Genomic DNA, 24,959 nt, shown 5'->3' on the forward strand with positions numbered 1-24,959 from the left:
AAGCAAATCACATGGAAATCTTACCATCTTCAAAGATAATTCAATATTTCACACCAATCTAAATTTAGAATATTTAAATTGCTGATGAGGAAAGAAAATAACAGGACTCATGAATTCAGCAGTTTTTAAACTAGATCTGGTTTCCCCTTCAGAATAAAGGCCAAAATGTCAAAGAGTGTTCAAAGAAGGCTGTGGAAGATAATAGAGTGTTTGCAAAAACTAGTAACTGATGGTTTCATTTCATAGGTTTGACCTGATTTGAAATTTACAGATCAATAAATGAAAAGTAAAATGAAAAAAAAGTGACAAATCTTACCAAAGAAACAATTCCCTAAAAATTAGATGAGGTTGGGACTTCCAGCCAAGATGGCAGAGAGAAGACAGACACAGTTCTAAAGTCTTCTGATCTTTCCCCATCTATCACATGAAACAAACTTCTTAAAAGAAATATGACCCACAAAACCCAGAAAGAAAAGCCAGGAGAAAGAACATCTACCTCAGGATTTGTCTCCGGCAGCAGCACTGGACGAATTCAGGTGGGTGAGTCTGGGCTTAGAGGGAGGACCAACCCTGGATCAACCAGATTAACAGCTGAATTGGAACCAGGAGTCTGAGGGCCCGAGAGCCAGACCTGCTGGATCAGTGGTGGGGCTAGACGGCAGGGCTTGAGTCAACTAGGGAGTAGAGGCACTGGTGTTGGTGCTGTCCCCTGGGAGCTTGCAGACAGGGCTGGGGGGGTGAGATCCAGTGCAGGAGAGCTGCAGACGCCATCCCTGGGCTCCTCTGGTCTGAGTCCCATTACAGCTCAGGCGTCTTCCCGAACAAATAAGTGCAAACTACTTCTGCCTCAGACCCAGGTGTGTGAGCAGAAGAAGCAGCCCAGCTGAGTAATGACCTCAGGCCAGGGTAAAGCCCACCAATAGCTCCAACTCCTCCCTTCAAGCAAAGGGAGAAGGCCTCAATCAAGGTCACAAACACTCCAGAGAAAGCAACCAACACCTCCTACTGACCAGCCAGAGAAACTGCACTCAGTGAGTAAAGCCTTTAGTGATCCCAAGCCTCTGTGAACCAGCACCCCCGCCCCCAACTCAAGGTCTTGGCAAAATGAAGAAGGGTCAGCGGAAAGGTGGATCCATAGAAAAATTCTTGGAAGGGAAAGACCCTAACTCAGAAAGACCTAGAACCTCTGAGGAGAATATGATATGGTCTTCAGCACAGAAAGACTTCCTTGAAGAAATAAGGAAGGAGCTTAAAAATTTGGGAGAGACAATACCTTGCAACAAGAAAACAAAACCTTAGAAAGTACAAATGGACAAATGCAAAAGGAGAATAAATCTCTCAGATCATCAATTAGACAAATACAAAATGAGAATAATTCTCTCAGATCCTCAATTGGGCAAATGCAAAAAGAAATGGAAAGCTCTTTCAAAAGTAGAATTGACCAATTGGAAAAGGAGTTGCAAAAGGTTAATGAAAAAAACTCCTCCCCCCCCCAAAAAGAATGGAGTCTACAGAAACTAATGACTCCATGAGACAGCAAGAGTCAGTTAAACAAAATCAAAAAATAGAAAAAATAGAAGAAAATGTAAACCACTGACCTCAAGAATAGATCAAGGAGGTGCAACCTGAAAATTATAGGACTTCCTGAAAACATTAAAGAGAAAAAAAAAGTCTGGACTTAATATTACAGGATCTAGTGATGGAAAACTGCCCTGATATCATGGAATCAGAGGGCAAAGTAGTTATTGAAAGAGTACATTGATCCCCACCAGAAAAAGATCCTAAAATGAAAGCACCAAGGAATGTTGTGGCCAAACTCAAGAACTATCAGATAAAAGAGAAAATCCTGCAAGCAGCCAGAAAGAAACAATTAAATATCAAGGAGCCACAGTAAGGATCACTCAGAACCTGGATGCATCAACATTAAGGGATCGAAAGGCCTGGAATGAGATATTTCAAAGAGCAAGGGAGCTTGGAATGAAGCCAAGAATGTACTTCCTGCAAAGCTGAGCCTTCTCTTCCAAGGAAAAAGATGGAAAAAGAATTCCAAAAATTTCTGATGAAAAGACCAGAGCTAAACAAAAAATTTGGACATCAAACAGGAGGTTCAAGAGACACATGAAAAGGTAAAAAAAGGGGGGGGGGGTGGTAAAAGGAAAAAAATGCTATCCAGTAAGTTGAAACTGGCTATGGGGGAGAAAAAGATTCTCATAAATCTTGAGAATTGTAACTCTAACAGAGAGAATATACCTAGCCAGAAATGAAGGACATTCATGACCTATCCATGAGACTGCTATCTAAAGAGATGTAACTGACTTTAACCCCACTTGGGAGAAAGACTCTAATAACTCTCAGGAATTTTGACTCTATTTGATAGAATATACTGAACTAGAAGGGACAGACAGAATTTTCTATGACTTAGAAAGAATGATCTAAAAAACACTACCTCCTTAAAAAGGGGGATAGGAAAGAGATGGGAGGAGGGAGGGGATTGAATGGGGTAAATCTCATTACACTAAAGGTACAAAAAACCTATGGTAATAGAGGGGAAGAAGGGAGCAGATGAGAAACACCTGAATCTTCTTCTCATCAGACTTGGCTTAAAGTCAACCTACACATTTTCAGTTAACTTATAAAACATCTAACCTTTCAAGTATTAAAAGGGGAAAAGGGGAGGGGGGACAGAGAAAGGGAAGGGGAGTGGGGGGGAAGGGGAAATAACAAAAGGAAGGGAAGGGAAAAGGGAAAAAGGGAAAGGGGAAAGAAAGGGGAGGGGTGATATAGGAGGGCAAACACACTGAAGGGGGTGGTATTCAGAAACAAAATACTGGGGAATATGGATAAGGTGGGGGAAAGGAGGAAAAATACAAACAGAGGGAAGAAAGCATGGAGGGCAATAAAGAATTAGTAATCATAACCTTGAATGTGAATGGGATAAACTCTCCCTTAAAACATAAGCAAATAGCAGAGTGGAATAAAAAACAGAATCCTACAATATGCTGCTTACAAGAAACTCATTTGAAGCAGAGAGATACATAATAGAATAAAGGTAAAAGGTTGGAGCAAAATATATTTTGCTTCAGCTGAAGAGACAAAAGCAGGGGTAGCAATCGTCTCAGACAAAGCAGCAGCAAAAATAAATAGCGTTAAAAGAGGTAAGGAAGGAACCTTTATCCTCTAAAAGGTACCATAGACCATAAAGGCATTTCAATGTTGAATATACATGCACCCAGTGGGACAGCACCCAAATTTTTAGAGGAGAAGCTGAAAGAACTACAGGAAGACATAGACAGCAAAACTCTACTAGTGGGAGACCTCAACCTCCTGCTCTCAGAGCTAGATAAATTGAATCATAAAATAAACAAGAAAGAAGCTAAGGAAGTAAATACATTGTTAGAAAAATTGGATATGGTAGACTTTTGTAGGAAACTGAATGGGGATAGAAAGGAATATACCTTTTTCTTTGCAGTACAAGGAACTTATACAAAAATTGACCATGTACTAGGACATAAAAACCCAATGATCAACTGCAGAAAGGCAGAAATAGTGAATACATCTTTCTCAGATCACAATGCAATAAAAGTCATATGCAATATTGGGCCAAGAAGATATAGACCCAGAACAAATTGGAAACTGAATAACCTCATTTTAAAAAATGAGTGGACCAAAAAACAAATTATAGAAAGAATTAACCATTTTATCCTAGATAATAATAATAATGAAACAACATACCAAAACCTATGGGACTCATTCAAAGTGACTCTCAGGGGATATAGCTCTAAATGCTTACATGAAGAAACTGGAAAAAAAGAGGAAATCAATGAACTAAACATGCAACTAAAAAAATTAGAGAAAGAATAAATCAAAAATCCCCAGTTAAATACCAAATTAGAAATTCTAAAAATTAAAGGAAAAATGAATAAAATCAAAAGCAAAAAAAAACTATTGAATTAATAAATAAAACCAAAAGTTGGTATTATGAAAAAAACAATAAAACTGATAAACCTCTGGTCAATTTGATTAAAAAAAGAAAGAAGGAAACCAAATTGCTAGTATCATAAATGAAAAAGGTGAACTCACCACCAATGAGGAAGAAATTAAAGTAATAATTTGAAATTATTTTGCCCAACTCTATGCCAATAAATTTGATAATCTAAGTGAAATGGATGAATATTTACAAAAAATATAAGTTGCCCAGGTTAAATGAAGAAGAGATTAAATACCTAAACAACCCTGTCTCAGAAAAAAAAAAGAAATTCAACAAGCCATCATTGAATTCCCTAAAAAAAAAATCTCCAGGGCCTGATGGATTCACAAGTGAATTCTACCAAACATTTAAGGAACAATTGGTTCCAATTCTATATAAACTCTTTGGAAAAATAGGGAAAGATGGAACTCTGCCTAACTCTTTCTATAAAACCAATATGGTGCTGTTACCAAAACCAGGAAGAGTTAAAACAGAGAAAAAAAATTATAGACCTATTTCCCTGATGAATATAGATGCAAAAAATCTTAAATAAAATCTTAGCAAATCTATTACAAGTTATCACCAGGATAATACATTATGATCAAGTAGGATTTATTCCAGGAATGCAGGGTTGGTTCAATATTAGGAAAACTGTTAGTATACTCAATTATATCAATAACAAATCTATCAGAAATCATATGATCATATCACCAGATGCTGAAAAAGCTTTTGACAAAATACAGCATCCATTCCTATTAAAAACACTAGAGAGTGTAGGAATAAATGGACTGTTCCTTAAAATAATTAGCAGTATCTATCTGAAACCATCAACAAGCATTTTATTCAATGGGGAGAGGCTAGAGGCATTCCCAATAAGATCAGGGGTGAAACAAGGGTGCCCATTATCACCAATACTATTCAATATTGTGTTAGAAATATTAGCCTCAGTAATAAGAGAAGAAAAAGAAATTGAAGGAATTAGAATTGGGAAGGAAGAGACAAAACTGTGCTCACTCTTTGCAGATGACATGAACTAGAAGGGACAGACATGGTCTACCTAGAGAATCCCAAGAAACCATCCAAAAAACTACTGAAAACAATTAGCAATTTTAGCAAAGTTGCAGGTTATAAAATAAACCCTCATAAATCCTCAACTTTTCTATATATGTCTAGCAAGATACAGTGGGAAGAGCTAGAAAGAGAAATCCCATTCAAAGTAACCTCAGACAATATAAAATACTTGGGAGTCTTATTTGCCAAGACAGACTCAGAATCTTTTTGAAAACAATTATAAAACACTTCTAATCAGATTTAAATAACTGGGCAAATATCAACTGCTCATGGATAGGGAGAGCTAATATAATAAAAATGACAATTCTACCAAAACTAAACTACCTGTTTAGTGCCCTACCAATCAAAATTCCAAAAAATTACTTTAACGAGTTAGAAAAAAATTGTAAGTAAATTCATATGGAGAAATAAAAAGTCAAGAATTGCCGGGAGCTTAATGAAAAAAAGTGCAAAAGAAGGTGGCTTAGCCCTACCTGATCTAAAATTATAAAGCATCAGTCATCAAAACTGTTTGGTATTGGCTAAGAAGTAGAGTGGTGGACCAGTGGAATAGACTAGGTGTAAAAGCAGGAGATGATTATAGTAATCTGCTGTTTGATAAATCCAAAGAGTCCAGACATTGGGATAAAAACTCCCTCTTTGATAAAAACTGCTGGGATAATTGGAAGTTAGTATGGAAGAAACTTAGATTAGACCAACACCTAACACCCTTTACCAAGATAAGATCCAAATGGTTACAGGACTTAGACATAAAAAACAATACTATAAGCAAATTAGAAGATCAAGGACCAGTTTACCTGTCAGATCTATGGAAAGGGGAGCAGTTCATGACTAAGGAAGAGTTGGAGAACATCACCAAAAACCAATTAGATGATTTTCATTACATTAAATTAAAAAGCTTTTGCACAGATAAAACCAATGTAACCAAGATCAAAAGAAATGTAGTAAATTGGGAAACAATCTTTACAACTAATGATTCTGACAAAGGACTCATTTCTGAAATATACAGAGAACTGAGTCATATTTTTAAGACAAAAAGCCATTGACAAATGGTCAAAGGATATGCAAAGGCAATTTACAGATGAGGAGATCAAAGCAATTCATAGCCATATGAAAAAATGCTCTAAATCATTATTAGAGAAATGCAAATTAAAGCTTCTCTGAAGTATCACCTCACACCTCTCAGATTGGCCAATATGACCAGAAAGGATAATGATCATTGTTGGAAGGGTTGTGGGAAATCTGGAACACTATTACACTGTTGGTGGAGCTGTGAACTCATCCATCCCTTCTAGAGAGCTATTTGGAACTATGTCCAAAGGGCAACAAAAATGCGCATACCCTTTGACCCAGCAATACCACTACTGGGTCTATATCCTGAAGAGATGAAGAAAAAGGGTAAAAATATTAACTTGTACAAAAATATTTATAGCAGCCCTGTTTGTGGTGTCAAAGAATTGGAAATCAAGTAAATGTCCTTCAATTGGGGAATGGCTTAACAAACTGTGGTATATGTATGTCATGGAATACTATTGTTCTATTAGAAACCAGGAGGGACAGGATTTCAGGGAAGCCTGGATGGATTTGCATGAACTGATGCTGAGTGAGATGAGCTTAACCAGAAAAACACTGTACATCCTAACATCAACATGGGGGTGATGTTCAACCTTGAAGGACTTGCTCATTCCATCAGTGCAACAATTGGGAACAATTTTGGGCTGTCTGCAAAGGAGAGTGCCATCTGTATCCAGTTAAGGAGCTGTGGAGTTTGAACAAAGTTCAAGGACTATTCCCTTTAATTTAGAAAAAAAAACAGATATCTTATTGCCTGATCTTGTTACTTCTTAGAATTCTTGTCTCTTCTTTAAGGATATGATTTCTCTCTCATCACACCCAATTTGGATCAAGGTACAACATGGAAACAAAGTAAAGACTGACAGATTGCTGTCTGTGGGGGCTGCGGGGAGGGAAGTAAGATTGGGGGGAAAATTGTAAAACTCAAATAATATCTTTAATAAAAATTAATTAAAAATTAAATGAGGTTAAGCAAATCAGTGACTTCACGAGATTTCAAGAAATGAGAACAAAATAGATTTTAAAAGAGATCGTATTATGCAAGACATCAAAGGAACTGAAATAAAACACTAGTCAAGAAAATATTATCCATTGGACTTCCTTGAAAACTCTGATTTTAATCCTGTATACTATGTTCAGGGCATCACAAATAGAAACTGTCATTTCTATTCAAACCAGAGAACAAAATGAAAATACCAAGAATCTCCACCCCTTCACCTCATGAAACAAACCCCTAAAGTAAAATCCCAGGAATGTATTTTTGGTTTGCTTTTGCAAGGCAATGGGGTTAAAGTGACTTGCCCAAGGTCACACAGCTAAGTATTAAGTGATTGAGGTCACATCTGAACTCAGGTCCTCCTGACTCCAGGACCAGTACTTTATCCACTGCACCACCAAGCTGCCCTCGAAGAATATTCTAATCAAAAGTCCAAAGTTTTCTGCCCCAAGGGGAAAAAATGTTGCAAATACCCAGAAAGAAATAGTTAAATATCACAGATTCACTGTTAGGATCATAATTCTTCAAGTACAGCTATCCAGAGAGTTTATTATTGGAAGGCAGTCAGATACTATCTATTGTATACCTTGTACAATATAAACAAATTAGATAAAAGAAAGCAAATTATCAATATGCACCAAGATATTTGCTTCTGCAAGAGGATTTATTTCTTCAGCCAACATTAAAAAGCAAAGAGAGCAGAGAGCTTCCATGAGAGTCCCAGGATGGTAGGACATCATAGAAACTGGAAGCAAATGGAAACAGCAAGTCAAATCCTTAGTATTCTGTCCTGAAATACCATAGAGAGCCCTGGAGATCCAAAACTCTTGGGTCAAAGACCCAGGGCAGGGGTGTCTAAAATCAACCCTTCCCATAACATAGATGTTAGTTTTTGTGGGAGAATTCCAAGTAGGAAGCCAAATGACCTATAGTGGCAATCAAGGAAGCCTCTCTAGCCTACTCAAAAGTATATTGAGGGCTGGGGGGCAGCTAGGTGGAACAGTGGATAGAGCACTGGTCTTGGAGTCAGGAGTACTTGAGTTTAAGTCCCGCCTCAGACACTTAATAATTACCTAACTGTGTGCCCTTGGGCAAGCCACTTAACCTTGCAAAAAAAACCAAAAACTAAAAAAAAAAATTATATTGAGGGATAAAAATAGGCCCTGATACAAAAGTACAATTTAGGATGGAATGATGGGACATAAATATTCAAAATTATTTTGTGTATTATATTTGTGTATATGTATACACACATATCTGTATCAAATGATAACCTTCTCTAGTGAGAAGTGGGAGGGAGAGGAAGAGAGACTGCTGGGAACTCAAAATTTTGAAGTAGGGGGTGGCTAGGTGGTGCAGTGGATAGAGCACCAACCCTGGAGTCAGGAGTACCTGAGTTCAAATCTGGCTTCAGACACTTAATAATTCCCTAGCAGTGTGGCCTTGGGCAGGCCACTTAGCCCCATTGCCTTGCAAAAAAAAAAAAACCCTAAAAAAAATCAATTTAGAAGCACTTCAAAATTCAGTGAGGATTTTTTTGGGGGAAATGAAGTTTTTCCACAAGAATATGAATACTGCGAAGAAATGAAGCAAAGAATAAAAAGTAAATAAAGCTCTGGAGGAAAGAATTGGAGGGGGAATAGAATAATGTAGCAAACCTTATGCAAGTATTAATAGGATTCATAGTTAGGATACATAGGTGCCTTTAAGGTTTGCAAAATGCTTTACATATAACAACTCATTTATTTTTTAACACCAATCCTCTGAGGGTAGGTCCTGTTATCTTCATTTTACAACTGAGAAAACTAAAGTTAAAATGTTAAAAAGTTATTTGTCCAGGATCATATTAAAATACAAATTTATGATTCCAAGAGATAGCAAGAAGCATTAGAACAAAATTCAAGAGATTAAAAAATAAATGACAAGTTAAGATATCTGATAGAATATAAAATAACTTAGAGATTTTAAGAATCACTTGACTCTCTAAAAACTAGGATCAAAAAAGTTTCTACACAATTTCAAGAAATCATAAGTGAAATCTGGCCAATTTTATTGAAACAGAGAGCAAAGTGAAAAATAGAACTGAAAGAATTTCTAAAAAGAAAAGTCTTAGCTATGTCAAAAGAAAAAATACTTCCACAAAGAAGCAGTGTAACCCAGTTAAACTGCGGTAATGTGGTTGATAGTTGCTAGTACAGCAGAGAGTGCCAGATCTGGAGTGAGAGAATTCCTCTTCTTTTGAATTTACCTCTGATCTCAGACACTTAGTAGCTGAAAAAAGTCATTTAAACCCTACTTGCCTCAGTTTCCATATTTTAAAAATGAATTGGAGAAGAAAATGGCAGACCAATCCAGCATCTTTGCCAAGTAAATCCCAAATGAGATCACAAAGAGTTGGACAGGAATGATTAACAACTCACAAGATCCAAGAGCTTTTACTAAAAAATAAAAAATTTAGGAAATTGTGGAATAAATATTCATAAAAGCAAAAAGAGAGAGTCAGAGTGTAATCAAACAAGAAAATAATGTACTTCTAAAAAAAAGAACTTTTCTGATGAAAAGATACAAACCAACTTGAAAATTCGAGAAGCAAACAAAATTTGAGAGAAACCAGAAAGAGACTTTGTAATATTTATTGTAATAGGGGCAAAGAAACAATGATCTCATTAAAATCTGAATGTTTTCAAAGGATATTGAGGGAATTGGAGGGGGAAAAAAGTAGGACTTGCAATTTTATTTCCGGAAGATGGGAGAAAGGGTAAAGAGGGAAGGGCTGGGAGGAAAGGACTTGACATTTTTCAAACTAGGTTTGAGTGAGGGCATACGAATATAGAAGAGAAGGGATGGGGTGGGGATGCATGAACCTTACTCTTATCAGAACCAAAAGGAGGAGGGCTGTCCATATACCATTTGATGCAGAAACATATGAAATTCAACCAGGAAACAATCACTTAAGGGGGGAGAATAATATCAGGAAGGGAATAGTTCCAAAAATACCCAAGTCATTGATCTTGGAAGGATGGATGTAAAGAAAAGGTGGGGACAAAAACTAAGCAAGTATTCATCAATTTTGGAATAGCTGGTTAATAGTTTGGTATATTAATAAGATGGATATGAGTTAGAGAATCTTGAGTTAGTATGAAAACTGGGAGAATGAATTAAACAATGACATCACTGTAGAGGCAAAATAATTTGAACTGTGATCAAAGCTATGGTCCTGAGGATAGAACATGTTACCCATCTTCTAACAAGTAATAGGCTCAAATATACAATGAAATAAATTTTTTAAGACTGTGTGAATTTATTTCTCTCGACTATACTTATTTGTTAGGATTTTTTCCCTAGTATTTAGGAGTGGATAAGAAGAAGAGAGTGGTAATAATAGTGATATCTCAAAAAAGGTGATCATGGCAACATAGTTTAAATTCAGAGAGGACAAAAAGTGTTCAGAAGAAAAGATAATTTTGAAAGTTATGAATTGACTAATATGTAAATATGTAAAAACACAAATGTACATGTACAACTTTGACCAAACTGTTTGCCATCATGGGGTGGGGGGGGGGGAAGAAAGGTGATTAAAAAAATGTGGAACTCACAAATTTGCAAATGATTGAATGTTGGAAAAACTACCATTGCATGTAATTAGAAAAATAAAATTTTAATTTAAAAAGAAAGTTTTGTTTTCATTCAAAGAAAGAACTATGGAGTTTGAATGCAGACCAAAGCATATTATTTTCACTTTTTGAAAATTTGTTTTATGTTTTCTTAAGATATTTTTCATTTTGTTCTGATTTCCTTTTATAACATATGACTAATATGGAAATATGTCCAACATGATTAACATGATTGTACATGAATAACCTATATCAGATTACTCACTGTCAAAAGGAAGGGTGGAGGAAAGGTAGGGAAGGGAAGAAAATGTGGAACTCCAATCTTATAAAAAATGAATGTTGGAAACTTTTGAGTGGAAATTTTTTTAAAATGCTTTTTTCTAAAAGCAAGACATTTATGGCTCTAAACACAATACTTTTTTGTGTGTGGTGCTGTGTTCACAAAAATATTGTTCAGTCAAGTTTTGAATTAAAATTAAAAATTTTTCCTCATCACATTTATCTAACCTCTTCTCCCTAGTTTCCAAAAGTTCACTGCCCTTGAGCTGAAGAACAGAGCTAGAAATCAACATCCTTATCCCAAAGTTCTTGTCCCAGACTCAACTTTTGGCTTTGGATTATGACTCCAGAGTAGTGTATTCATTGCCCCCCAGGGGCTGAGGCAGGAGAAGTTGGAGATGCAGAGTCAAAAAAGTCCAGATTGAAGAGGCCTTGACTGATCTAAAGTGTCTGCTTTTAGGTCTCTTGTTTCCTATCATTTTAAAAATATTCTTGTTGAGATAGACCTTATACTTCAGCATATCTCTACTTTTCATCAGAAACTTTGAGCATTATTGTCTTATTTTTGAAGTCAGATTCTGTGGGCAATGGGATACATATTGTTGAACTCTTTTGGAAAAGAAACAGAATTATTGCTCTTCATTATTGCAGTGGTTTTTTTCCCCCATTTCCCCACACCTTTCAGATACTGCTAACAGATCCCTTGGGATGGATCTTTTCATGGGCCTGTATAATGCAGGAATAGGGAATTTAAATCCTCTAAAAGCAAAGCAGCTGATACCTTTGACTTGATGATTTTACCCTTCATAAAGAGAAGGGGGCAGTGAGGAGAATTACAATTTCTGGACTCAGTTTGAGCAATATTGAAAAAACAATTACTAAAGTAGACATGAAGATCATGACATCTTGAGGATTTTGGATGCCAGATTTTGGACTTATTCAGGACATTGGATCTCTGTTGAAATATTTTGTATCGAACTCTACATTGAGCTATGGTCAGATCTATGCACAAAATACTGGGGGATGTCCCTAGGCTTGGGCACAGAACATTAAGCCTTGTAGGAACTAGTGAAATACTATTGATCAAGTAGGTCTTTCACCCTGCAAGCAAGTAGAACAGAAGTGTTTCCTTGTTGCAAGTATGTTAAGTTTTACCCCGATGTTGTGCACCTGTGTTTGATTTACTGACGAGTAAAACCATAGCTTTTTGCCTCCTCAGACAGCTGCTTGGTCACCTCATTGAGCCTGTACCACCTATTCTTACAGGTAAGGTCTTTTTGTTTTAAGTTTTTGCTAGGCAATGGGGTTAAGTAGCTTGCCCAAGGCCACACAGCTAGGTCATTATTAAGTGTCTCAGGTCCTCCTGACTCCAGGGCCAGTGCTCTGTCCACTGTGCCACCTAGCCACCCCCAGGTAAGGTCTTCATGAGGAGAGGGGAGGCAGATAGCTAGAACTCAAACAGGGCTCAGCTTATATCCTTGGTCCTGTATAGCAACTGTATCTTTTTAAGGTAAGTAAACTTCATTTTTAAAAGTAATTTTTGCATCCTTGTTGTCCTACTTGAGCTTAAGATAGAACAGATTTGATTTCCCCCACTTCACTCATTTCATGGTAACCCTGGCAGATGCTTACTCTATCGACCCTGCTTATCGAGGAGAAACAGTTTTAAGCATTTTGAGCAAATCTGTATAGTTGACTTCAAAGCTGGAGGGACAGTTGAAGAAAATCAGGGGGGTTTGGTCAAACTGGTCAAATCACATAATATTTGGGTACTGAGGGACAGAAATTACCTGTCTAACCTGGGTGATGTTCAACCCTGATGGATTTGCTCACTCCATCAGTGTAACAATCAGGGATAATTTTAGGGGATTGTGATGGAGAATACTGTCTGTATCCAGAGAAAGAACTGTGGCGTTTAAAACTAAGGCCAAAGATTATTATCTTCAATTCATTAAAAATGTTGTCTTATGTATTATATTATTTTGCTATCTCTAATATTTTCTTTCTTCCTTAAGGACATGTTTTTTCTATGCATTCAGTTTTAATATATGCATATCATGGAAACAAATGTAAAACTATCAGACTGCCTTCTGTTGGGGGAAGGGGGGAGAAATTGTAAAATTCAAAACCTTGCGAAAATGATTAGTAGAAACTACTGTTGTATATAATTGGAAAACAAAATACTTGTAGTAAAAAAAAAAGAAATTGGGGCAGCTAGATGGTGCAGTGGATAAAGCACCGGCCCTGGAGTCAGGAGTACCTGGGTTCAAATCCGGTCTCAGACACTTAATAATTACCTAGCTGTGTGGCCTTGGGCAAGCCGCTTAACCCCATTCGCCTTACAAAAACCTGAAAAAAAATTGCCTTTCTACCATGAAAGATCATCTCAGATAAAAAATACTGGAAAAATAAACTTTGGTGCCATAGGTCAGTGTGAAACATGGCATAAGGGAGTTGCTGTTTGGTCTTACATTTGAGCTGTAAGGCTATGCCAGCAGAGAAATGATGCTAATAAAAGAGCAATAATGATGATTCATGTGGTCTATCCTTAGGTCAAAATTGAGAAGCAGAAAATGTTTACTTCAAAGAAGTCTGAGAGACTTTGTTGTCTGGATTATAGGACTTTAGTTCAAAATTCATATTTCTACTTGAAAATATTAATTCTTTGATTCTTGATACTTTGTTCTAAACAGCTTGGCACCAAGGAAAAGTAATCTGAAGGAATTAGACTGATCTCTCCTTAGAAGATAAAGTCAAGAAGATAAAGTAGGTATGTGGATGTGTACTTCCTCCAAAGGAATATTATAGTAGACCCTGTTATCAAAGCAAGGGCCTATGCTTTTCTGAAAGCACTCAGGGGAAGACAGTACTTGATAGGCAAGGACTTGAGCTATTATTGCCAGAAATTGGAAATAGAAGAAAAATCAGAAGCCACAAATCCAGTGGGACCATATCTGTTAGCAACCAGTGAGGACTGGTGGAAGAACAGGCTAAGTAGAAGTAGTGCAAAAATATTAATGGCCCTGCAACATCTGAGGCATGCATTGTCCTTCCAGTTGTTTGCTAGGGGAAGGAAGGAAACTACCAAATAAGCAAAACAAAGCAAAACAAAAATCCATGACTGCAAGGAGCTTACATTCTATTGGGAAAAGACAACAAACAAAAGGAATCCAAAAGAAGGTATGGGGGGAGATGGTGTTGAAGTTCATAAAGTCAGGAAAAACTGAAAGGAGAATGAAAACAGACCATCTTTGTTCCTTCAGTAAAATAGAGGTTCCTGGAAGAACTCAAGGATAGAAAGTATATACCAGAGTAAGCAAGCTGTACCATTGTTGGGCTGTTTCATTCTGAGGAGACCCAGGCACTGAGAGGGTCCAAGATAAGCCAGGAGTAGAGGAGCCAAGGCTTTGAGAATAGGAGGAGAATCTTGGCCATATGTGATTGCTTGTATTTGTGAGAGAATATATCCCATTGTCTTGAAAAAAAAAGATTGGATAAGTAGATCTGACAGTATAAGAATGACAATTGAATCCTTGGGAGATGATAGGATCAAGCAAAGAAAGTATAGAGGAAGAAAAGAGGTCCTGGAATAGAGTGGGGGGGGGGGAATGGGGCACACATACAATTATGCATGCCTCAGAAGATTCATCAAAAGAGATTGAGCAGTGGTCTGGCAGGTAGAAGGACCAGGATTAGGGCAGTGTCAATGAAAACCTAAAGAGGAGAGCATCAGGTAGAAGAGGGTGATGAATATTGTCAAAGGCAGCAGAGAGGTTAAAAAAAGAGAATTGAGAAAGGATCATTTGATGTGGCAATTAAGAAATCATTGATAACTTTGGAGACTATTGATTATAGCTGAATGATAAAAGTTGGGTGCCTGACTATGACTACAGAGTTAAGAGGAAAAGAAGTGGAAGTACTGGTTTCAAGGAGTTTAGTCATGTGACAGGCATTTTGGTCCCCAAAAGAAAGAATATGTTTTATTCTCATAGCCCATTGTAAACAGCCTTGTCCAGATTGTACTTTATACTAAGTGTGTTCCAAGGCCATCTTCTTGCCAGCTACTCTGACAATACTATTCCCTGTCTTTCTCTTCAGACTTTAATATATTGCTCTGGAAAGGGTATGATGGATCATTTTATCCATCAACTTCTCCCCATAATTTTCCAAACCACAGTATTGTTTTCTGGCCAGCACTTCCTATATTTGTTGTCTCTACTTATTATAATATGAACTTTTTGACTCACTTTTTGAGGGCCTATCTTTTACTAAATTCTTTTGACTCATGAATTATCCCTAATAATTGTTATTTGGAGTCATTCTTATGACTTGCCTAGAAAGGGTCACCTTTTTACTTCCATTTTAGTTCAAAGACTTAGAAATCATATCCAATTACCTTTCTGTTTAATAGTGAAATAAGAAGAAAGCCCAAGTATAGTAGGATCTATGGTTAAAAGAAGCAGTTACTTAATATACAAGGCAATGAATTCAAACACCCACAAAAATTCAAGACAAACAAGTTTACTAAAGAGAGATTTGACACAGTTTTCCTTCATAACAGAAAACAAAACTTCACCTCTAAAGAATGTTAGTTCCTTCAAAATGAAAGGGAGAATTTGATTCAATTTGTTTCTATTTCTATGAAAAGTCAGGTGAGTCTTTTGTTTTTATAAATAGGCAGAATAGAACATATAGTCTCTCAGTGATATGCCCTTAAAAAGCACAGAAACTCCCCTCCCCTTTCCCATAGGAAAGCAGCTAAAGGAAAAACTTTGCAAATGGAAATATACAGAGTATGTCCGGACCCACAACTTTCCTAGCTGGACATTTTCACTCACTCATTCTCAGTCTGGGTTAGGTCTCAGGAAGGAAAGGGCACTTTATGGGATATATGCCACACCATGCCATGCCCCTCCTTCCCTTGCAAGTAGGAGAGAGTTTCTTTTTTTACTGGAATTTGATGGAAACCCAGGACTATCTTGAGAAATATCAGAAGTTCCATCAGCCTCTCTTCCTACTTGTCCCCCTTTTTCTCAGTGCTGCCTGGAAAAAAAGGTCTTAAAAGCACTATTATAGTTCTTATTGAAAGCTGTGTAGATTAGAGGATTAAAAAAGGAATTGGAATAGCCGAGCCACAAGAAAATGCTCTTCCAAATGGGAGGGATGTTGCAGGAACTGAAAGGACTGATGAGCTCAGTGATGAAGAATGGGATCCAACAAAGCACAAACACTCCAATAAGGATGCCCACCATGAGAGCTGCGTTCTTCTCTTTCTTTTCCCTCCACGTGTCCCCATCAGTCTGGAAGGTCACCATGGCATGCCGAGCAGTGAATGCCATCTGAGGTTGGTGGAGGGCCTCTTTTGCCTGCAATGATCAATCAACAAGTAAGTCTCTACTATGTGTCTACTACACTGAGCTAAGTGCTGAGGATGCAAAGACAAAAATGTAACTAGCCTTGCCCTCAAGGAGTCTAATTCTATAAGGATAGCTAGGTGGTGCAGTAGACTGAGCACTGGCCTCAGGGTCCAGAGGACAGGAGTTTGAATCCAACCTCATACACTTGATACTACTAGCTGTGTGACCTTATGCAAATCACTTAACCATGATTGCCTCACATTTAGGGCCATCTCTAGTCATTCTGATTCATATCTGGCCACTGGAAGCAGGGGATCCGGGAGCAGAAAGTGAGGCTGGTAACTTAGCATAGCACCCCCTCACTCAAATTTAATTAATTACTGATGTTATAGTCTTCTTCAAGAATGAAGGACAAACATTAATTCTATAAGCAGATGGACATTCCCTTTTGGTGTCTAGGTTCTGTTAGTCCAGCCCATAAAAGAACAACATCTGTGTCATTTCCTGCAATCCTTGAAAGAAATACTTTTATAGTTAAGATCAGGGAATTCTATTGGACTTCACCTTGAATTCTGTTGAATTTCTAATCTTGTGTGTGTGTGTGTGTGTGTGTGTGTGTGTGTGTGTGTGTGTGTGTATGTGTTGGATCTCTCTGGCAGTCTGATGAACCCTATGGACCCTTTTCAAGAATAATATTTTTAAATGTATAAAATATAGAACTACAAAGGAAATCAGTTGCACTGAAGTATACTTAAAATATTAGAAGTTTCAGATTTCTAACCCCCCTGAAATCCATCAACAGATGTCTTCTGGGGCTTGATTGATTCTAGGTTAAGGGTCTCTGCTTAAAGGTATTTTGTTAAAGGTCAGTAGAGAAGAAAAGAGGAAGAGATTCCTTGAGGGGGATCAGACCCAAACATGTATCTCAGTTCAATACAATAAATTTTTAAACATCTCTGCATCTTTCACAGAAAGGGAACATAAGCTCGGGTGCCTTGTGGTTTTTGTTCCTGATGCTAGTTAGGGAGGTTACACAAGATTTTATTATTTCCATATTACAGATGAGAAGAGATATTCTAAGAGGTAGAATGTAGGCTCCCTGAAATAGAGGATTGATTCTAGTTTTTGTCTTTATAATCCTAGCACTTAGTGCACAGTAGACACTTAATAAATGCCCATAAAACGAAATTGTGACAGTCTGAGATCTATTTCCAACTAAGCATAGGATCATAGATTAGGGACCAAAGGAATTTTAGAGGTCATTCAGCATAGTTCTCTCATTTTACAGTTGAGGAACCTAAGACCTAGAGAATAGAGAATTTACCCAATGTCAAATAGGTAGTTCATAGGATTAATCAATCATTTTGTATACAAAGACAAAAATGTAATCTTTACCCTATAGATCTAGAACTAGAAGGACTCTCATTTCTCTTCATTTTCAGACAAAGAAATTCAAGGTTACACAGGGAATAAAATATCAGAGGTAGGATCATAATCTAGAGTCATCTCTTTCCAGTGAACCCTACCAGGTTCTTGACTTAAATTCAATACTTTATATAGTGACTATTTTTTTATCTTTCCATTTAAAAGGAAATTAGAGATATCTGCTTGAGCTCTAATAACTAGCCAAACAAATTATGTGAAAGTGTTTTCTTCTTCCATGTTCTTCACAAGGTTAGATGTCACTTTTTATGATTTTATCCTTTAAAGCTGCCTTTTATGTTTATTTTAATCTAATATCCCTGGAATAAATAAATTCAGGGTCAGACAGAGGACTAAGACTGCTTGAGCATCCTACTCCTCCCCAGTGATGATGCTGAAGAAGGTCCATTTTAGTAACCTGGCCAGATCAGAGAATACATGTTTTTATATGGAACAGACTATATTCAAGTGGACTGACCACGGATTTAATGTCACAGTTGACCATCAACATGATATTATTTTGTTTGGATTGGTTTAGAGTTAGGATAATGCCAAATAAGGTTTTCTTGACCTAGTGTCCCCTTGTCTTACTCTGTTCAAGATAGGTGCTTCTTTCCCTTAAGTCCACTCCTCCGAGTCACATTTCTGAGCCTACATAACTTTGTATCTTCTTTAAACTAGAATTACTTACAGATAACAGAAAATAAAGGGAAGAAAGGATAGGGAAGAGAAGAAAGACAGAGAATGAGAACATTGCCATGATCAGTTTAGTGCTCCTATTTTCTAACTGTTTCAAAGTCTTCAACTATTAGAATAACACCTCATCAGAAAACAACAAAAGAATATTTTGACATCTTCAGTTCCCTGAAGGTAAATTTCACCTGTGGAGAAATCCAAAGGCGATCATTCCTTGTCTAGTCTTTGGCCTTGATTTAGTGTTAAAGCTATTGTATTTCCTGTGTGACTGTCAGATTCTTCAATAAGACATGATTTTCTTCTCAAGCAGAGTGGGCAACTGCTCTGACATATTTTTTGTGGAAGTGTGGTGCTGTAAATAGGGGAGAAGTCTCAGAAAAGAAAAATTCAAGGTAGAGAGAACAGAAAGAAAACAAGGACACAACCTAGGATTAAATATACTGTTTGTAACTTTCATATTTGCTCAGGGGAAAAAGAAACCCTGCAAAATTATAGTGGTTACCTAGGAGACAATTGAACAACCACAAGACTACTAAAGATCCTTGCAAATCATAGTACAGAAATGAAGGGATGCAAATACAGAAGGTTACTTTCCCTTAATGTAATTAAATATCACATTCAGATAGTGTTCTATGGTTTGTAGAACTCTTTTCTTCATTATATTCCTGTAAAACACTGCATCATCATCTTCCTCCCTTCTCTTGCCCAAAGGATTCCTGAACTCTTTGATATAACGGAAAGGACTTGAATTGGAATCTTGGCTCTGACATTCACTGCCTGTATGGCTGTGGAAAAATCACCTTTCTCTGGGCCTTAGCAATAGTAGTGCTCAATGTCATTGTTTAAAGTTAGAAGAAACAGATCATTTTACAGATGACAAGGCAATTCTAGTGATTTGGGGGGGGGGGATATTTAGCTAAGTGTTTAAGATTGAATTTGAATACAGTTCTTTTCTGCCTCCTACCAAGCCAGGCTAATTCTCACAATATACCCCAAGGGATGTGTGTATGTGTCTATATATATATACATACATATACATACATATATATATATATATATATATATATATATATATATATATATACCTTAAATAGTCTTGTAGTTTTTCAGTTTATGAGGATCCATACCCATGCCCATACCCATCTTAAAGATACTTGTATTTTTTGTGTATATATTTATACATATATATATATATATTTATATATGTTATAGCATTGGTTAGCTGTTTGGGACATTCTAGAAAGATGTGCAGTTATATGTATTGGAAGTTTTCGAGCTTAACTGTCCTATTTTTACTAGTAAATGCAACTGATGACCAAAGAGGAGAACATAACTTACTGGTTAAAGTCACACCAGGACTTAATGACAGAGCTAGATTGGAACCCAAGTATCTTTAAGCTGTATATGGGCATGGATCCCCGCAAAGACCTAATTCTATGATCACCCCTGTTACAAGTTTTTGGGGGGGTAAAGTTAAAAGTTGTGGGATAAATGATAAGAAATTGGGGTGGGAGCAGGGGAGGGGACGGCATAAATGTAAGTGGTTAATCCACCAACCTCCAGGGCTTCGGGCACGGGTATGACGCTGTTACTCCTCTTGGAGCCTATGCGGAACTTGGCAGCTTTGTAGATCTTCCAATAAACAAAGAGCACCACGCAGAGGGGAAGGTAGAAGGCGCCCACAGTGGAGAAGACGGTATAGGACGGTTCTTGGCTCACCTGACACTCTTCATTGTCCGCCGAGTAGGTCTCCCCCCAGCCAAAGAGCAGAGGGGCCAGCGAGATGACTGCGGAGAGCAGCCAGGTCAAGGTGATCATGACATTGGAGATGCGTTTGCGGATCCGGAGGGTGTACTCCAGGTGACCACTGAGAGACCAGTATCGGTCCAGGGCGATGGCTGTCACGTTCCAGATGCTGGCGGTGCAGCACAGCACGTCGCAGGAGACCCACAGCTGACACAGCCGCCTCCCCAGCTTCCAGCGGCGCCCGGACAGCTCGTGCACCAAACTCAGGGGCATGACCAGGGCTGCCACCAGGACGTCGGAGATGGCCATGGAGGCTACCAGGTTGTGGGGTACCCGATGGAAGGTGCGCACGCGGAGGATGGTAGCCAGGACCAACAAGTTCCACGTGAAGGTCGCCACCACCAGTAAACCCAGCAGGGTGAGGACTAGCACGCCAAAGATGGAGAGTGGGGGCTCCCTGGGGCTAAGATTGTCAGGGCTACTGCTCCCATTGGTCGGGAAGGGGGAGGGGAGACTGAGAAAGGAGCTGGTGAAGTTCAAAGGCCAGTCCATTTCTTGATCAGAAAGTGTCTTCCTGCTCTCTCTCTCTCTCTCTCTCTCTCTCTCTCTCTCTCTCTCTCTCTCTCTCTCTCTCTCTCTCTCTTCTGTGTGTGTGCGTGTGTGTGTGTGTGTTAGGAAACAGAGAAAGGAAGGAAGCTCTGGTAGGAAGTTTGGGAGGGTTATCTAAGCTGTGAACCCAGAGACAGCTCATCCAGCTATACCCCCCTCTGCTCAGCTGTGTAGCTTCTGCAGGGTGTAAGTGAATCAAGATCCAAACCAGTTAGGGAAGATAGTGAGGTGAAAGGAAGAGGTTTGGATACAATCCACTCTTAAGAAACCCTCAGGTGTGGAAAGGGAAACCTCCCATCCCCACCCCCACCCCCACCCCCGCCTGTCAAGTCTGAAAATCCTTAGAGACTGAATAGCGGGGGAAAGTGAGGGTCAGGAAGCCAGAGCCTTTTGTCCAGCACTGCAATGTGCTGTAGAGACCACTCTTCGCTGGCCTTGAGCCTTACTAATCCTAGGACTGCCCTGTTAAACTAGCTGGAAGGAAACTGTCCTATGTTGAGCCGAGAGACAGAGAGAGGCATCTCTGGGCTTAGTATTACCTTTCAGAGGTCTGAGATCTCTGCGTTTTCTGCTGTTGCAACAGCAGTAGCTTCTCTTCAGCTCAATGCTGGGAGGAGGGAGGAAGGGAGCGTGAAAATGAAAATAAAGGCTGGTACCTGCATTCAGCTCCAATTCTTTCTCCCTCTCCACAGACATCGCAGCTGTGCAAAAAAGAGTGTTTGCAAGCCCAGCCCGCTTTAGCTTTCTCAAACTAGAAATCAAACCCTACGTCAAACACCGACTGAATAACAACTTCCTCTTTGCATGTTGCCCACTCCCCCCACCATTTTCTACCACAAACCAGGAAACCTCCAAGTTTTGGTTAAAATGCCCCCTGGCAATTCTCCCTCCTTCCAGGATCTGTCCGAGGTGCTGAATTGATTGCCTTACAGTGTAATACAGGTTTATACAATAAACTTTTCTATCTTACAAGGTTCCATTAACTAGTTACCCACCCACCCCCAACGCATTTATCCTGGGCTAGAGACTTTTGGCAGAGTTGAGAAACAAGTTTTGATTTCCAGAAAACTACTCCCTACTGAAAAGGTGAACATCAGGTCAAAGATAGGGACCACAAGTGAAAACCAGATGGAAAAATCAGTCAGTTGAGTGATGGAAATTAACATAGATCCCAGAACTCCTATGTATGTAGCTTTGGGCCTCTGTTTTTTTCATCTGCAGAGTGAAGGAATCGTGTTTCAATCATCTAGTCTAATCATTCTAACTTGAAAATTGTTATTTTTGTGAACTCATCTTTCCTGCTGCCTGCAAGGAGGCAAGAGGAGAGTATTTTATTGTACTTCAAAAGCAGTTTCCAACACTTAGCTAACTTTCTTATCACAGGCCTCCCCAACTAAGTCTAATATTTCTGCCCTGATAGGGTTTTTTTTTCCCCTTACAGGATGAAAGATGGGATTATCTTTAATTTAGTTTGCTTAAACAGGAAGTATATATTCCTAGAATATTGGATGGTTGGAACCAATATGAGATTTAACACATTTACTTAGCATTCCAAAAGCATTTTAGTTTTATCCCTATTTCTGTGGCATGTTCTGAATCTGTTTCCTGTGAGAAATTAATTTTCAGGTAATAAGTATTCATTTTGAGAAGGATACATAACACTCTGTTATGTTTTATGTAATTCTCTAGAAACCAGTAAGCTCTCATATATTATAGTTGTAGTGAAATCAAACTTAGTTGTTCATGCAGCAGGAGGTTGCATGTGACATTAAAGATGAGGCTACCAGATATTTCATTTTGACTTATTTGACTCATTGATTGAATTCTAGTTCAGTTCAAGCAAACAATTGAATTTTTTTCCACACTGAAATGATAAGTCATTAGAATCAATATATGATTTGTCACATATGGGCAGACATACGCAGGAAGAGGTATTGTAGTAAAGTATATAGAGTGCTGACCTTGGAAGCAAGAAGAGTTGGGTTCAAGTCCTGCTTGGTACATACTAACTACGTGACTCTGGATAAATAACATAACCTTTTAATGTCCTACAGAATGAATCATTTGAGAGGGAGCTACAGAAGTTCCCTACATGTATAAGATAACAATTCTGAACAAAAATAAATACGTTGATAAAGTATAAAGGATCTCATAGGAATGGACATTTATGAGATTTATGAAATTACAATTATCTCTTGTGTGGAGAGAATGGTTAGATTAGAGTGAGACCATATTTTTAAAGAATGTGGGTGACTTGAATGAATCCTAAATACAAATGTCAGGTTTAAATATGTACTTTTTAAAAATCATCTCAAAATTTCACATAAAAATTATAAAAAAATAAAAGGAGAGCTTGTATCATAATTAAGACTAAGAATTTACCAAAGACATGTTTATTGTAATTTACTTTGTACATATAAAAGATGCTATTTGTTGTATTATTTTTATTGTTAATATTATCTAAGGGGAGTAAATAAGCTTAAAAATTGTTTCTAGAAATCTGATAATAGGAAAGTCAGGGAACCATCTAAGTCCTTCCCCTGTGTCAAATAGAATAACCCTCCAGAGGTGGCTAGGTGGTGCACTGGATAGAGCACTAGCCCTGGAGTCAGGAGTACCTGAGTTCAAATCCAGTCTCAGACACTTAATAATTACCTAGCTGTGTGGCCTTGGGCAAGCCACTTAACCCCATTGCCTTGCAAAAACTAAAAAAAAGAAAAAAAAATTAGAATAACCCTCCAAAATATATATGAAAAAAATTTGTACAGTATCACTCTAGAGGTGGATCATATCTTTAAAAAAAAATGATAAAAAGGGGCAGCTAGGTGGCGTAGTGGATAATGTACCAGCCCTGGAGTCAGGAGTACTTGGGTTCAAATCCCATCTCAGACACTTAATAATTACCTAGCTGTGTGGCCTTGGGCAAATCACTTAACCCCGTTTGCCTTGCAAAAATAAAACAACCTAATAAAAAAAATGATAAAAAAGAAACTGCTATTGTTACAGCTTAGATTTTTTATTTTCAAAATGACTTTTTATTCATTTCCTAATTTTATCTTCACAACATCTTTGTGAAAGCAAATGTTAAAACTTCATTGAATAAACTGAGTCATAGAGTATGGCAGGACAGAGACTGGCATTTAGGTCTCCTGACTCTTAAACCTATGGGCTTTTCAACAAACCACCTTGAGATTTAAACATAAGTGAAAAAACACTTGGGGATGTACTGACCATCTCTCATTAAAAAAAAAAAGATATATCTCTTATAGTATCAAAAATAAATGGGAATTCATCAATAATACTAGGCTCCCATCAAGACTTGTTAAGGAATTTGAACCTTGGACAGTTTGAAATTTGTAATATAGCAGCAAAATATTTCTCTGTTTATTTTCATGACTTTCTTGACATGATTTAGTTTCTGTTTCTTATGGTAATATATTTCTTGTGCAGTGGGTATATACTGGGGCATATTTATGGGGTTTGTACAATAAATAAGGAAATCTGAGGTCTTCTTTGTAGTATGCCAGATTTAGCAGAGACATTCATTAACCTCTAATTCTAATTAAGAGACAATTAGCACTTATTAAGTGCCTACTTTGGGTCAGACACTCTGCTAAGCACTGAAAGATATGTACAGCCATGAAAAAGAGTTGAAAGAGATGGAGGTCTACAAATTAGAGAAGAGAGAGAATATAATACAGAAAAAATGAATTTAATAATGGAGGCATACAAATTAAGCATTAACAATTTTCTCATGATTAAGCAAGCATTGCTATTAAAGGAAAGTGAAATATCCTTTTGGGAAGATATGGAGGGAACATAAAATTGGAATGGACCTTCAAATACTTGAAGATAACTTCTAATTCCCCATAAGCTTTGTCTTCTATGTTGCCACTTCCTTCAACTGATCATCATATGACATGGTCTCAAGGTCTGTCACTATGTGTTCTCTAGCTTTTCAGTACCTTCTTAAATAGTGATACTCAAACTTGCACGTCAGATGTGGGCTAACCAGTGAAGAGTAGAAAGGTCAATTAACTCCTTAATCCTGGAATCTATATAACAATATATAATCTATATTATAACTCTTTAATGATAAATTCAAAAACCTTGTCTCAGTTCTTATC

The 24,959-nt window shown here is 37.7% G+C and overlaps 1 protein-coding gene across 1 annotated transcript; it reads right to left on the reverse strand.

The window, feature by feature from the left end:
- Positions 1-15,638: 15,638 nt before the first annotated feature.
- HTR5A (5-hydroxytryptamine receptor 5A) lies at positions 15,639-20,775 on the reverse strand. Its single transcript, XM_074195087.1, is given in 4 exon segments — positions 15,639-16,368; positions 19,094-19,222; positions 19,225-19,250; positions 20,031-20,775. Coding segments are annotated over 4 exon segments (1,233 nt in total). The 3' UTR covers positions 15,639-16,035.
- Positions 20,776-24,959: the final 4,184 nt, after the last annotated feature.

Source organism: Macrotis lagotis, chromosome 7 (genome assembly GCF_037893015.1).
Source record: "Macrotis lagotis isolate mMagLag1 chromosome 7, bilby.v1.9.chrom.fasta, whole genome shotgun sequence".
In the NCBI taxonomy this organism is placed as follows: domain Eukaryota; kingdom Metazoa; phylum Chordata; class Mammalia; order Peramelemorphia; family Peramelidae; genus Macrotis; species Macrotis lagotis.